This window comes from Peromyscus californicus, unplaced genomic scaffold (assembly GCF_007827085.1).
Source record: "Peromyscus californicus insignis strain IS unplaced genomic scaffold, ASM782708v3 Scaffold_4__1_contigs__length_199733344, whole genome shotgun sequence".
Taxonomy (NCBI): Eukaryota; Metazoa; Chordata; class Mammalia; order Rodentia; family Cricetidae; genus Peromyscus; species Peromyscus californicus.
Genome location: NW_026294562.1, coordinates 89,055,927 through 89,069,303, shown reverse-complemented (window position 1 = coordinate 89,069,303; position 13,377 = coordinate 89,055,927). Strand labels below are relative to the sequence as shown.

At 36.2% G+C, this 13,377-nt stretch overlaps 1 protein-coding gene across 2 annotated transcripts in view; it reads left to right on the top strand.

The window, feature by feature from the left end:
* Nucleotides 1-13,377, top strand: part of Pde3b (phosphodiesterase 3B) — a 141,631-nt gene that overhangs the window by 116,216 nt on the left and 12,038 nt on the right. Inside the window, exons 8-12 of one of the 2 annotated variants that reach the window (XM_052714500.1) lie at nucleotides 1,391-1,530; nucleotides 2,777-2,914; nucleotides 3,832-3,943; nucleotides 5,684-5,797; nucleotides 12,522-12,721. In XM_052714500.1, the coding sequence (XP_052570460.1) occupies nucleotides 1,391-1,530; nucleotides 2,777-2,914; nucleotides 3,832-3,943; nucleotides 5,684-5,797; nucleotides 12,522-12,721 (704 nt within the window). Of the gene's footprint in view, nucleotides 1-383; nucleotides 398-1,390; nucleotides 1,531-2,776; nucleotides 2,915-3,831; nucleotides 3,944-5,683; nucleotides 5,798-12,521; nucleotides 12,722-13,377 lie in introns of both variants that reach the window. The other variant, XM_052714501.1, reaches the window with a different exon arrangement.

Genomic DNA, 13,377 nt, shown 5'->3' with positions numbered 1-13,377 from the left:
GTTCAAGGCCCAGCTTGAGCTACATATTAACAGTTCTAGGCCAGCCTGTGCTACAAAGTGAGACGTGTGCACACAACACCAAACAACAATAACAACATCAACAACAACAAACAAAACAAAATAAAAAACCCAAACAAACAAACTTTTGAAACAGCCAGGCCTATAGTGGATGAGGTGAGAGATTGCTAATTGAGGGGAGACTGGGCAATTTAGTTAGATACCATCTTAGAAAATAAACAGAACAAAAGATTTAAATTCCTATGTATTGAAGAACACACAGACTATGGGTTTAAAGCTCGATGAATTTTTATACATTGTGCAATCTGTACCCAGATCTAGAAACTAAATGTTATCTTAAAATTTCCCTTTATGCACCCTTGAAGCTGTACCCCCTAAGGTAATGATTTCCCCTGTCTTTCAGTGCTCATGTGTACCACTCATGCATATCATTAAATTAAAAAAAATTATTGTGTGTTTGTGAATGATGGCAGGTTGGGGGTGGGGAGTCCCTCATACCATGATATGCATGTGGGGATCAGACAGCTTTGTTGAGTTGGTTTTCACTTTCCACCTTTAAATGGGTTCCAAGGATTGAACTCAGGTTGCCAGGCTGTGTGGCAGGTACCTTTACTGGCATGGCCATCTCCCTGGTCCAAATATCAGTTTTGAGACTTAACAAGAGCATTTCATAAGGAGAATAACAGGGAATGAACCTTCCCCCTGCCTTTCTTCATTGGTCATTTTGTGTTTAAGAACTCACTCATATTTAATGTAATTGCATTTATTCTTGTTATTTACTAGTGTACGAATCTACCATAGGAAAATTAACTATTTAGGGTATTATAAATAAAATGAAACATTTAAATTGTGAATAAATACTGTTTGGCTACTGGTGCTACTCTGCTTTTCTATGTAACTTGAGAAAAAGAATATTATTAATCAAATAAGCAGATAAAAAACTTAGAATTTGTCATGTTGTGGTTTAAGTTTTACATGTGGCTTAATTGTATTCACATATAATTATGAATTTAGAGGGTTTTTTTTTTTTGTCTGAACCTCATATGAGGATTGCTTACACCAAATTGGCAAGAAGCATCTGTTGATAGGGACTGATTTTTTCTGTTTCTCACTTTTATAAAGGTTTCTGTCACCCATGAGTAGATGTAGAAACTGAGTCCCAAATGTGAAGTGTTTGTGCTGTCTGAGCATAAGACCCTGTACACAGAGTCAGCAAGATAGAACTTGATGGTATGAATAAATGATTTAAACTGAGTTGCATTGTGGTTCACTCTATTAGAATACTTTTAAATCAGTAACCAGTTTTTGTAACAAAGCTGCATATTTAAGACACATTTTGTTTCTATTTATTGCTATATATACTTTTTGAAAGGTGAAGAAGACACCATTGTTTTCTCAAAAGAACCATTCGACATTGTGGAAACTCAGGAAGAAGAGACTGTGCAGAAAGACTGCAGGGAATTGTCTTTGGAAGGTGATAATCACCTAATGGAAGAGGCACAGCAACAAAATGTAAAAGATAAACTTTCAATATCATTATTTTAGGTGAAGTACCATACGAGTTAGTGCTGGCTTCATTATTTTTACACAGAACATAATTACCAATGTAATGGCATTTTAATTTTTTCATTGAGAAGTCACAATTACTGAAATAATGCCTGGGTCATAAATAATAGTTCTAAGCCTATCATCCAGGATCACCAAAGATTTACTTTTGTATGAATATTTAATTTTATGGTAGATATATTTCATTCTCTTACTGCTTAATTGTATTTAAATGCAAAGACCATATGCATAGCCATTAAAAAACAGAGAATAGTTATTTGCATTGGGCTAGCAAGTTGGTTCAGTTGGTAAGGGTGCCTGGTGATCCGAGTTCGATCCCTGGATCTGCATGGTGGAAGGAGAGAACTCTGAATCTAAAAAATTGTCTCTGGAGCCGGGCGATGGCGGCGCACGCCTTTAATCCCAGCACTCGGGAGGCAGAGCCAGGCGGATCTTTGTGAGTTCGAGGCCAGCCTGGTCTACAAAGTGAGTTCCAGGAAAGGCGCAAAGCTACACAGAGAAACCCTGTCTCGAAAAAAAAAAAAAAAAAAAAAATTATCTCTGACTTTCATAGACACACACTGTGTCACATATGTGAATGCATATATCCAAAATATAACGAATAGAACAATTACTTCTAGTAGTACCATTTTCCTGAAGTTCAGTATATAAGTTGGGAGGACAAAATCCCATTCATGTACTTGGGGAGACTATCCTAGTAAGTACTACTGTAATGAGACAAGTTTTTCTCTTCTTATACTTTGTTACATACAATTCGTAAAATGAAAATAATGGATTTTAGATTGACATAGTCATTTGGAAATAAAATGCTTACTTATATAACCAATGTATAATCAGCCTTCTGATGCTAAGACAACGTGTTTAAAGTTGTCTCGAGATGGCATTTAACAAATAGAAGAAATAGAAGGCAAGCTGAATATTTGAGAAAACCACTACAGAAATATGGCTGTTGTCAATGTTCAGTTCTAAGTAGTCTCACTTAGATGTGGGTTTAAAAATTTGTGTGCTCACACATAACATACAATAATAATCTTTTAAAATGCTTTTATACTGACTAATAATATTGAAATGATAATATTTTAGATGTATTGGTTTGAATAAAATAAATGACTTAGGTTCGTTAAAAACAAAAACAAACAAACAAAAACCAAATATTTGTAAAGGATAAAGTTGTTTTTTCTCCTGTGTTCAGATTGACCAGGAAGTGTTCCTGGACCCGATGTTAGTAGAAGACTATGACTTGTTAATAGAAAAGATGAGCAACTGGAATTTTCAGATTTTTGAGCTTGTAGAGAAGATGGGAGAAAAATCAGGAAGGATTCTCAGTCAGGTTTGTTTTCGTATCTCTACTTTATTATTATAATTTTTTCTCATATATTTGTAAAAGCAAAATCTAAATCATGATACTATTTTAAGTAAAAATTCAGAAATGGCATTGTCATTAAATTTATCTTTTCAGATAGACCTCAAAACATGCAGCTAAGTGTACATGATACACATATGTGTTATGTATTATGTTTTATAAATATGTAATATAAATATTTATATATGAAAATCATTGATTTGACTATTTGCAATGTCTTTCAGTAAATTTGGAATAAAAAGCTAAAGAGAAGTCAGGAAAAAAATTTATATTGGAACATGATGCATGTGATAAAATTTCTTTGCTTTTCTTCCTTTTTTATTGTTTGGGAAAAAATAATTTTTGAGAAGCTTACAATGAACTAACTTAAAAAGATGCACTAAGATTTGGAGAGATGGCTCAGTGATTAAGAATACTTGCTGCTCTTCCAGAGGACCTGAGTTTGGATCCCAGTTCTCCTGTCAATTGGCTCAAAACTGCCTGGAACGTCAGCTCCAGGGGATCTGACAGCTTCCTCTGTCCTCCACAGGAACCATCACACATCTGGAACAACTCCCCCCCCACAAGCATAAATAAAATAAATATGATGGATCTGGTGCCACAGTCTATAATCCCAGTTGTTTGAGAGGCTGAGGCAGGAGGATCTGCCAATTCAAGGCCAGCTTAGACAACTTAATGAGACTGTACTCTAAAAACCGAGATGGACTGTGGACATAACTCAGTGAATAGAGTTCTTGCCTAGCATGTGGGAGTCTCAGGGTTCAATCCCAATATCTCAAGAAAAATAAGATATATGCATGGTTATATTTCTAAATATACCACAAACTGAGCTACAGAGAGACATTCTGATTTTTAAAGTAAGCTTCATTTTATTTTACATTTAGGTTATGTATACTTTATTTCAAGACACTGGTTTATTGGAAACATTTAAAATTCCTACTCAAGAATTTATGAACTATTTTCGTGCATTAGAAAATGGCTACCGAGATATTCCTTGTGAGTATTGGCATACCTGGTTAAGTTCTAATAACATGTCTTTCTTTTCAGATAAGCTCCTAAATATTGTTCGAAATACACATTAGAGATTTTTTTAGTAGATATTTAAAAAGAATATTTATATCCTATTACCTGGTGTTAACTAACTTGTTAATTCTGATATATCTCCTCTAAGCCTGCCTTTATAAATTTATTGTATATAAAATAGATTATAATATCAATACTTATTTATACTAAATGTTCACTTACATGTTGTATAGTACATATCATTTTATGTGTATGTATGTGTGTGTGTGTGTGTGTGTGTGTGCGTGTGTGTGTGCGCGCACTTTTGTTGTGGATGTGCAGGTACATGTGTAGGACAGACTAACTGAGGTCTACTTTTTCTTGAAACTCACCAAGTAGCCCAGGCTGATTGGTCACTGAGTCCCAAGGATCTTCCTGTTTCTGCCTGCCCCACACTGGGTGTGCAACTGTACACCACAGGGCTTGGCTATTTTTTTTTCTTTTTAAAATCTGAGTTCTGGGGCTCAACTCAGGTCTTTTTGGTTGCAAAGAAAATACTTTACTAACTGAACCATTTCTTTAGCACAGTATATATCTTATATATAAATTCTTTGAGTGTCTTTTTTTTTTAGTATTTATTGATATTAAATCAACAATTTCAGAAAATTGTTCATTTAAAAAGATTTAAAACTTACCCATAATTTTTTATTTTAAACTGTGTTCTGACTTATGGAATGCTTTGAACTTTTATACTGAATATGAATGGAATTTCATGTTAGGAAATACATGTTTTTCTTTGTGTTAGACCTTTCTATAGTTCCGTTCATATGAACACATGGGTAAATTATTCCCAAATTAGCATAACTAATAAGACTGCTTAATAGTTTAAAGTGAGTTATTCAAGCTTTAATTTCCATTTATTCTTTATAGGAAACCTAAAAGAGTATTTCTAATTTTTTTGGTAAAACATAGGTATGCAGACTATATAACTATTCAGTGAGCAAAACTATTTTTCTCTGTGTGTGTGTGTGTGTGTGTGTGTGTGTGTGTGTGTGTGTGTGTGTGTGTGTAGAGGTGGATATGCCTATGTGCACACAAAGAAACTAGAGTATGATTTTGGATAACCTCTGTATCCCTGTCTTTGAGACAGGATCTCTTACCGAACCTGTATCTATGCTGGAGACCAGGCAAGCTCCCACAATCCTCTTCTCATTCCCCCCATCCTACCCCCAACCCCTGGCCACCACCAAAGTACTGAGATTATAGTTCACATACAGTTATGCCCAGCTTTTCACTTGGGTGCTGGGCTCTGACCTCATATCTTCATGCTCGCATGAAGTGCTCTTATCCACTGTCCATCTTTCCTGTTCCCCAAACTATTGTGTCTCCATAATCCAAATACCACATGTTATAAAAAGCCATGAAATAGAAATCTCAGTAATTTTTTCATACCTTTCATTTATCTTTGTCTTCCATGTCTGTTCTTTGGGCTCTTACTATGTTTTTGTATTTTATCTGAAAACTTCTAAAAGTTTTTTTTTTTAAAAAAACCTTTTAATATACCAAGATATCTTAAAAATAGAACAAAATATAATTGTGGGAATTATAAGACATATAAGTAATATGTCTTACTTGCTGGAATATAGTATAACTAGACATTTTTTTCACTTTTCAAATGTCTTATGCCAAACCTAAGCAGAATGGTGCTATAATAAAATATCTTGTTAATTTCAGATCACAACCGTATACACGCCACAGATGTCTTACATGCTGTTTGGTATCTGACAACACGACCAATTCCTGGCTTACAGCAGAGCCACGATAATCATGAAACAGAGACTGAAGCAGGTACTCCCTTCTATAAATCTTTCTTTTAATTATTTAATTAGAAATAATAAATGAGGCTGTCTTATATAATAGCCTCTGTTCTCTAAAATTTTTTAAAGTAACTTTGGTACATGTAAAAGATTGTGTAAATTACAGTGCTTAGCATGACATAAAAATTTTAAACATGTTACTATCTTAAGTACTAAATTATGATCCAGAACTACTGTATGCAACATGTTTCCTTCTCTCTGTAACAATATAGTCATTGTCTTTTTGTTTTAGGTCTATAATGTATGTTTAAAATATATAATAATATCAAACCAAAGGAACATGTTTAAAAATATCACAGAAGTATTTAAGTGATACTTAAAATGTTTGCAAACATTGTAATTTAGGTTTCAAAAACCTAATACTGTCCTTCATCATAAATATCACTGTTTAAATAAGCCCCATATATTATAAGATCCTATATCTCTTATTTGAACTTATAAAAGAGTGAAATACTCTAGTAAAATACATCTACCAGAGTAGCATTTGTATGGAATACAAAATTGCACATTCTGTAGTCTTATTTTCTTCCTATCTATTACACTGGTGAGATACTAATAGTGTATTACTGGTGTAATAGTACTGAGTAGCTCCTGTTGACTAAGAAGTAATGAATGGGTGTTGGAGAGATAGCTCAGAAGTTAAGAGCACTTGTTCTTCCAGAGAACCCAGGCTCATTTCCAGCACTCCTGTTGGGTGGTTCACAGTCCAGCTCCAGGGGATCTTTAGGCCTCTTTTAGCTTTGGTAGTCATTGTGCTCATGAGTGCACGTACCGACCACACACACACACACACACACACACACACACACACACACACACACACACACACCTCTACCTGCCACAGTCCTTTGACACTAAGGCTGTGGATTTTATGTGCTACCCAGAGTATGAAAACCATATGAAATGTTTTCCACTTGTGTAAGTTGCATTTCAAGATGACTGACCAATCCAGCAATGCTCATGGTATTTTATGCAGATAGATTTCCTTTCTGGAGCCTCTGTAGACCACTGAAAGGGAATTACAATGTGTCAGTCCTTAAGTTTTTAGATAAAATCAAGCTGTCTTCCTTAGACAGCTATTCTCCTTTTGGTAAAAGTTCCTAGATTATTACTGTATTATGATGTATTTTGAAAAACTGGCCATGGTACCTATATTACTGCATATAGGGTCTTCTGATCCTCTCCTTCCTTTATCCATATTTATGACTTCATGGGAAGGTTTCTGGAATTTGCTAACTGAAGGAGGGCCAAAAGGCCAGGTTTACTGATGGATCTTTGTGCCTTCTGAAAGTAGATGAGTATAGCTTTATAGGCTTAGACAAGGGAGTCATGTTGATTAGATAACAGGGAGAGTTAAAATTTACCAGTGAACAGTACATGAAGTGGCCAATCTTGTACACTTGGCCTAGAAAGAGAAAAGTTTAGAGGAAAGGATCTATACTCATTTTTAGCCAGTGGCTAAAAGCTTTAGAAAGAAAAAGATTAGAGATTTGTCCAGAAGGAGTTCTAGGAAAGAGGTTTGTGTGTAGAACTCCTCAGAGTAAGCACTGAATGAGGGATATTAGTTTTCTATGTGAATATGTAGTGTCTTAGGGTTTACTATTGCTGTGAAGAGACACCGTGACCCCGGCAACTCTTATCAAGAAAACATTTAATTGGAGTGACTTGCTTACAGTTTCAGTGATTCAGTCCTTTATTATCATGATGGGGAACATGGCAGTATACAGGCAGAGATGGTGCTGGAGCTGAGAGTGCTATATCTTGCAGGCAGCAGGAAGTCAACTGACCTGACACACTGAGAGAAGCTTGAGAAAAAGAGAGCTCTGTAAACAGACATTTCCTGTCCCAACTACCTGTTTCCAAATATCTGGCAGCTGCTTCCCAAATGACCACACAGAAGCTTATGTTAATTATAAATGCTCAGCCAATAGCTCAGGCTTAATACTAATTAGCTTTACACTTAAATTAACACATAATTCTTATCTATGTTTAGCCATGTGGCTTGGTACCTTACCTTTTCTCAGTATGACATTCTCATCTTGCTTCTCTGCATTTGCTGCAACTCTCTGACTCTGCCCTTCCTCTTCCCAGAATTCTACTTTGGCTGTCATGTTCAATTTCTTCCTGCTCAGCTGCCAGCCAATCAGCTTTTTATTAGCAAATGAGAATAATACATATTCATAGTGTAGAAAAGGATTGTTACTTCAGTTGAGGCAGGACCAAGCCCCTCCCCACTTTATCAGGGGTGAGTAAGATGTCTGACCATAGGTAATGGGATCCAGAAAGCTGGCTCATGCACCAACAATTCTGATCACACTGCCAGGGGCCCCTCAAAACAGACCCAGCTACACAAATGTCTCCCGTATGCAGAGGGTCTAGTCTGGTCCCATGCAGGTTCCACAGCTGTTGGTCTAAAGTTCATGAGTTCCTTTGAGCTTGGTTCAATTGTCTCTGTGTTGGAGAAGGGGATGAGAGGTGGGAGGAAGGTGGAGGGAGCAGGAGGGATGACAGGGGGATCTGTGGTTGGTATGTAAAATGAATTAAAAAAATTTTTTTTAAAAAGAAAAAAAGAATTGTTCCACAGAAGACCTCAAAGCCTGCCTCCACTGTGACACACTTCCTCCAACAGGCCACACCTCCTAATAATGCCACTCTTTTTGAGGGCCTTTTTCTTTCAGAATACCAGTTCATGCGCGCGCACGCGCGCGCACGCACACACACACACACACACACACACACACACTCACACACTCTCACATACCCTAATACTTTGGAGAAGTTTAACAAAGAAAATTACTTAACAGTAATTACTACGGAGGTTTTCAGTAATCAACTGGATGAAGTGATCTCTTCCCATGATTATTATCAATCTCTTTCCCCTGTCTACTTGAGCTGTCATGCAGTAGGCTTATGAATAATACAACAGCAAAGATAGTAAGAGTAAAGCATATGTATGGGCTCAGTGTCATGGGCTTTTTCTCTTTTAGCTTGGCCTGGCTCAGTTCTCTGCTGAATACTCACCTTGCTAAGAGCAAAGACTAATGATAAACCCTCAGTTTGACTCCATTCCCTGGGGGGATCCAGGCATCTCTAGTGGTAGGTTTATTACAGTGGATTCTTTCTTAATGAAAGACATAGAATTGCCTTCACTGTCCTCAACAGTGAATTTACTAGGTGTTTTATTCATTATGTTATTATAGACTGTAGCTAGAGTTTTCCTGCCTGGCCCACAGTCAGGACAAATCTCTGTCACCCCCCAGTCCCATAGCAGCTCAGACCCCACCAGGTAAACACAGAGACTTATATTGCTTACAAACTGTATGGCCGTGACAGGCTTCTTGCTAACTGTTCTTATAGTTTAAATTAATCCATTTCCATTAATTTATACCTTGCCACATGGCTCGTGGCTTACCGGCATCTTCACATGCTGTTTGTCATCATGGCGGCTGGCAGTGCCTCTCTGACTCAGCCTTCCACTTCCCAGCTTTATTCTCCTCCTTGTCCCGCTTATACTTCCTGCCTAGCCAATGACCAATCAGTGTTTTATTTATTGACAAATCAGCAACACATTTGCCATGCAGAACATCCCACAGCAATAGACAGTATTACATCAGGTCAAAGAACTAATTTTCCTATATAAAATAAAAGCTGTAGCAAGGAGCATATGTCCATAGGACTTACTGCTCTCCCCCAAATCATACCAGCCCACTGCTAGACTGAGTCAATGATGCGATGACACATTATGAACTCTGATGTGGCAATTGTTAGGTATAAACATTTTGTGGAGTTAGAGTGCTGTCTCCCAAGATGTTTGTTTTTGTTTTCTGAGACAGTGACCAATACATGGTACCTGTTTTCTAAGCCCCAAATAACACTTAATTTTTTATTTTGTGTCTCATTTTTAGGCAGTTTTCCTTAACCTCAAGATCATGGGAGAATATATTTTCTTTAAAGCATTTCATAATTCTTTAGTTAAGCTTAGATCAGTTACCTACTTGTAGTTAATTCTGGGATGTAACATAACAAAGAGGGCCAATACTGTTTTGTGTACAATAACCCATTGTCTCAGTAGCATTTATTTGTTTCTTTTTTTTTGTGTGTGTGTGTGTGTGTGTGTGTGTGTGTGTGTGTGTGTGTGTGTGTGTGTGTTTGATGTTAAGGAAAGAACCCTGGGCCTTGTGGATGCTAGCCAATCATTCTACTGAGCTACAATCCTGAGTTTTTAATAGTATCTATTAAAGAATTCCTTACATTTTAAATATAGTGGACTCTGCCCTATGACATCAGTGAGTTTACCTTATAAAAATGCTGTGACCATGAGGTAATGTGTAAAAGTTCCTACCGTCATGCAGAGTGCATAGTTATCTCTCAACGCTCTCTTGATACCCTTAATGAAAGTCAGTAACCATAAATGTCAAAGTATTTTTCTGAACTTCCAGTTCTATTTCATTTATATGTGTTTGTCTTTATAATAGTACCACATGTCTTTATCACTTGAGCTGTGTAGTAAGCTTTGAAATTAGGAAATATGAATTCTCTAATGTTCTTTTTTTTTCTTTGCGATGATTTTGGCCATTCACAGTCTCTTGTATTTACATATTAATTGTATACTCGGTTTATATTTTTATGTTAAAAAAAGCCAGCCTGGATATATATATCACTGAATCTGCAGAACACTTTGCAAAACACTGCCATCTTAATGTTAAATTTCTGTCAGACTTATATGCATGGTGTATCAAAAACCTATTGACTATGCTCTAGGTAATTACTGAGTTTTTATTTTGTTTTGATTTTTACATGTTGTTTTTGATTTTACATTGTTGTTTTAACACAATATCCTGTATATCCCAGATGATACTTGAACTCCCGAGTGCTGGCATGTACAGGCCTGCAGTACCATTCTTAACTAATGTTTTAGTTTTATAGGGATATGTTTTGCCATTTTGATTTTTAATACTTAGTTTATAGTTATAAGGGAATCTGTAATGAATATAATAGAAGAAAGTGTTCAGGATATTGGCCTGATATTAATAATTAAAGTCCTTTTCATAGCAGTTTGACTACATAATCCATATCCATAAATTTAACTTTTTTTTTTTTACAATTATTTTAGGGAGTGTTAGAGTACAGTTTTCTAAAACTCACTATATATTGGAAACATAAACAGTATGAAAATAATGGATACTTTAAAATTATCATTAGCATTTTAAAGTCATTATGTTAAAATATTCTTGTTATAACAAATATTGACTCATTATGATTAAGAAATCATTTGGGCTGGGCGGTGGTGGTGTACACCTTTAATCCCTGCACTCGAGAGACAGAGTCAGACGGATCTCTGTGAGTTCAAGGCCAGCCTGGTCTCCAAAGCGAGTTCCAGGAAAGGCACTAAGCAACAAAGAGAAACCCTGTCTTGAAAAAACAAAAAACAAAAACAAAAACAAAAAGAAAGAAATCATTTGGACTTTGACAAGGCATTATTTCTAACTGATGAACACAACCAAGGATGTATCGTATCTCTTTTATCTTTTGTTTTATATGCTGTCTACTGTGTCTTTTACTTTTTGTAATTTCTTCAAATCCCTTTAGCAAAAATGATGGCCTGATCATGTAGGCTTGGCTAATAAGCAGAAGGAGCAGCTGGTGAGGTGTTGAACCGGAAGCACTCTGTGAGGAGAGAACATGCTGTTTCTAACAGGAGGAAACAGAAGAATGTTCCCTGAGTAGTTCTCAGTGTTTCAGGCCTTTTCATGTTCATATGTTTTGTTCTATTCCATTGTAAAAGAACTTCATTGGAGGGAAAAGAAGGGGAAAAGAAATTGTAGTCAGGGCAACAAATGAAATAATGCTTGAGGATGAGATTTGAAAAGCATTGTCTGTATTGAGGAGCTTAGTTTAGTGATACAGCAAATTTCTACATGTTCATATTGTTTTTATAATCAAATTTTATTCTCAGGTTTTGTCCTGTTAGATTCTTTTCTGTGACTAGAATATATATTTAAAATCCTTGTTAAAATGTTTTCATCCAATATATTTGGATCATATTCTTTCTCCTACCCCAATTCCTCCTAGGTCCTCCGTACTGCCCTATCCACCCAACTACTTGTTCCTTCTTTCTGCCTCTCAAAAAAATTGGGGAAAACAACAACAAAAAGAAAATCAAAACAGGCAACTTTAAAAAAAGAAAATTAGACAAAAAATAACAAGACAATATACACACAAAAAACAAAATATGGAGTCTATTTTGTGTTAGTTAACTACCCTTGGGCGTGGGACCTGTCCTCAAGTGTGCTCAATATATACCCACTGACACTGCATTGGAGAAGATTGATTTTCCCTTTCCTAGGAGGTATCAGTTGTAGGTATCTTCTTGGTTAGGGGTGGGACTCTGTACACACTTCCCCTTTTTGGTGCTAGGGTTTTCTATGACTACTATATTTAGCCCTTAAAAACAAGTGTTTAGAAAATTACAAATTTAGAGTTTCTAGAAATTAATTAGCCTGAGCAAGAAAGCATCATCCTGGCGTCAGAATTCTCTAATGGCCTGCAAGATAAACAATAGGAAAAGTATACTCTTTAAGTCCTTTGAGTCTGTTTAAGTTCAACAAGTTAGTACTGATTTGGGAAATCCCATCCTTATCATAATTGTCAGGAAGTTACACCCTAATGTTGGTTTGATGGTTTTTGTCACACAGATTCAGATGGTAGACTTGGTTCTGGACAGATTGCTTACATTTCTTCGAAGAGTTGCTGTATTCCAGATGAGAGTTATGGCTGCCTGTCTTCCAACATTCCTGCTTTAGAATTGATGGCTTTGTATGTGGCAGCTGCCATGCACGATTATGATCACCCAGGAAGAACAAACGCGTTTTTAGTGGCTACAAATGCACCTCAGGTAGGAGAGAAATGTTTTGAAGCTTCAGAGTAGTTCTGAAAGTCTTTCTAACACATTGCATTTCCCTCTATAATCCTGTTGTCATTAGGCTCTTCATTGATATTAATTGATGAAAATACATGATGATGAATGCTAAGGGAATTTGGAAAAATTGGTTTCTTCAGCTATAAAAAAGGAATAAATAGTTTACGAAATAACTTCATGTTTCATGAATTCTAGATCTTGATAGAAATATTTTTGTCTTTAACCAAATCAGTAAAACTCTGACTGGATCTTTGTTCCATCTGACTGTGTCCATAGTATGGCTGAAAGCTATAATGGCCAAGGGTGTCATTAATGGTTTTGTTCTTCCCATTTCTCTCCTAACATTTGTCTTAATATCTTGATCTTCAGTCTTTTAGCTATAAATATATTAGTGTACTAACAATTTTTTCTGGGACTAGTGAGGCACCTTACCAGATAAAGGCACCTCCCTCCAAGCGTGATAATCTGAGTTTGATCTCTGAGACCCACTTAATAGAAAGAGAGAACCAGTTACCCACAAGCTGGCCTCAGACCATCACAAATGTGCCATGGCATGCACATGTATCCCCACCCACATACACAGATATGTACATACAAATGTGTTAAAAGATACATAATAATTTATTTTGGTG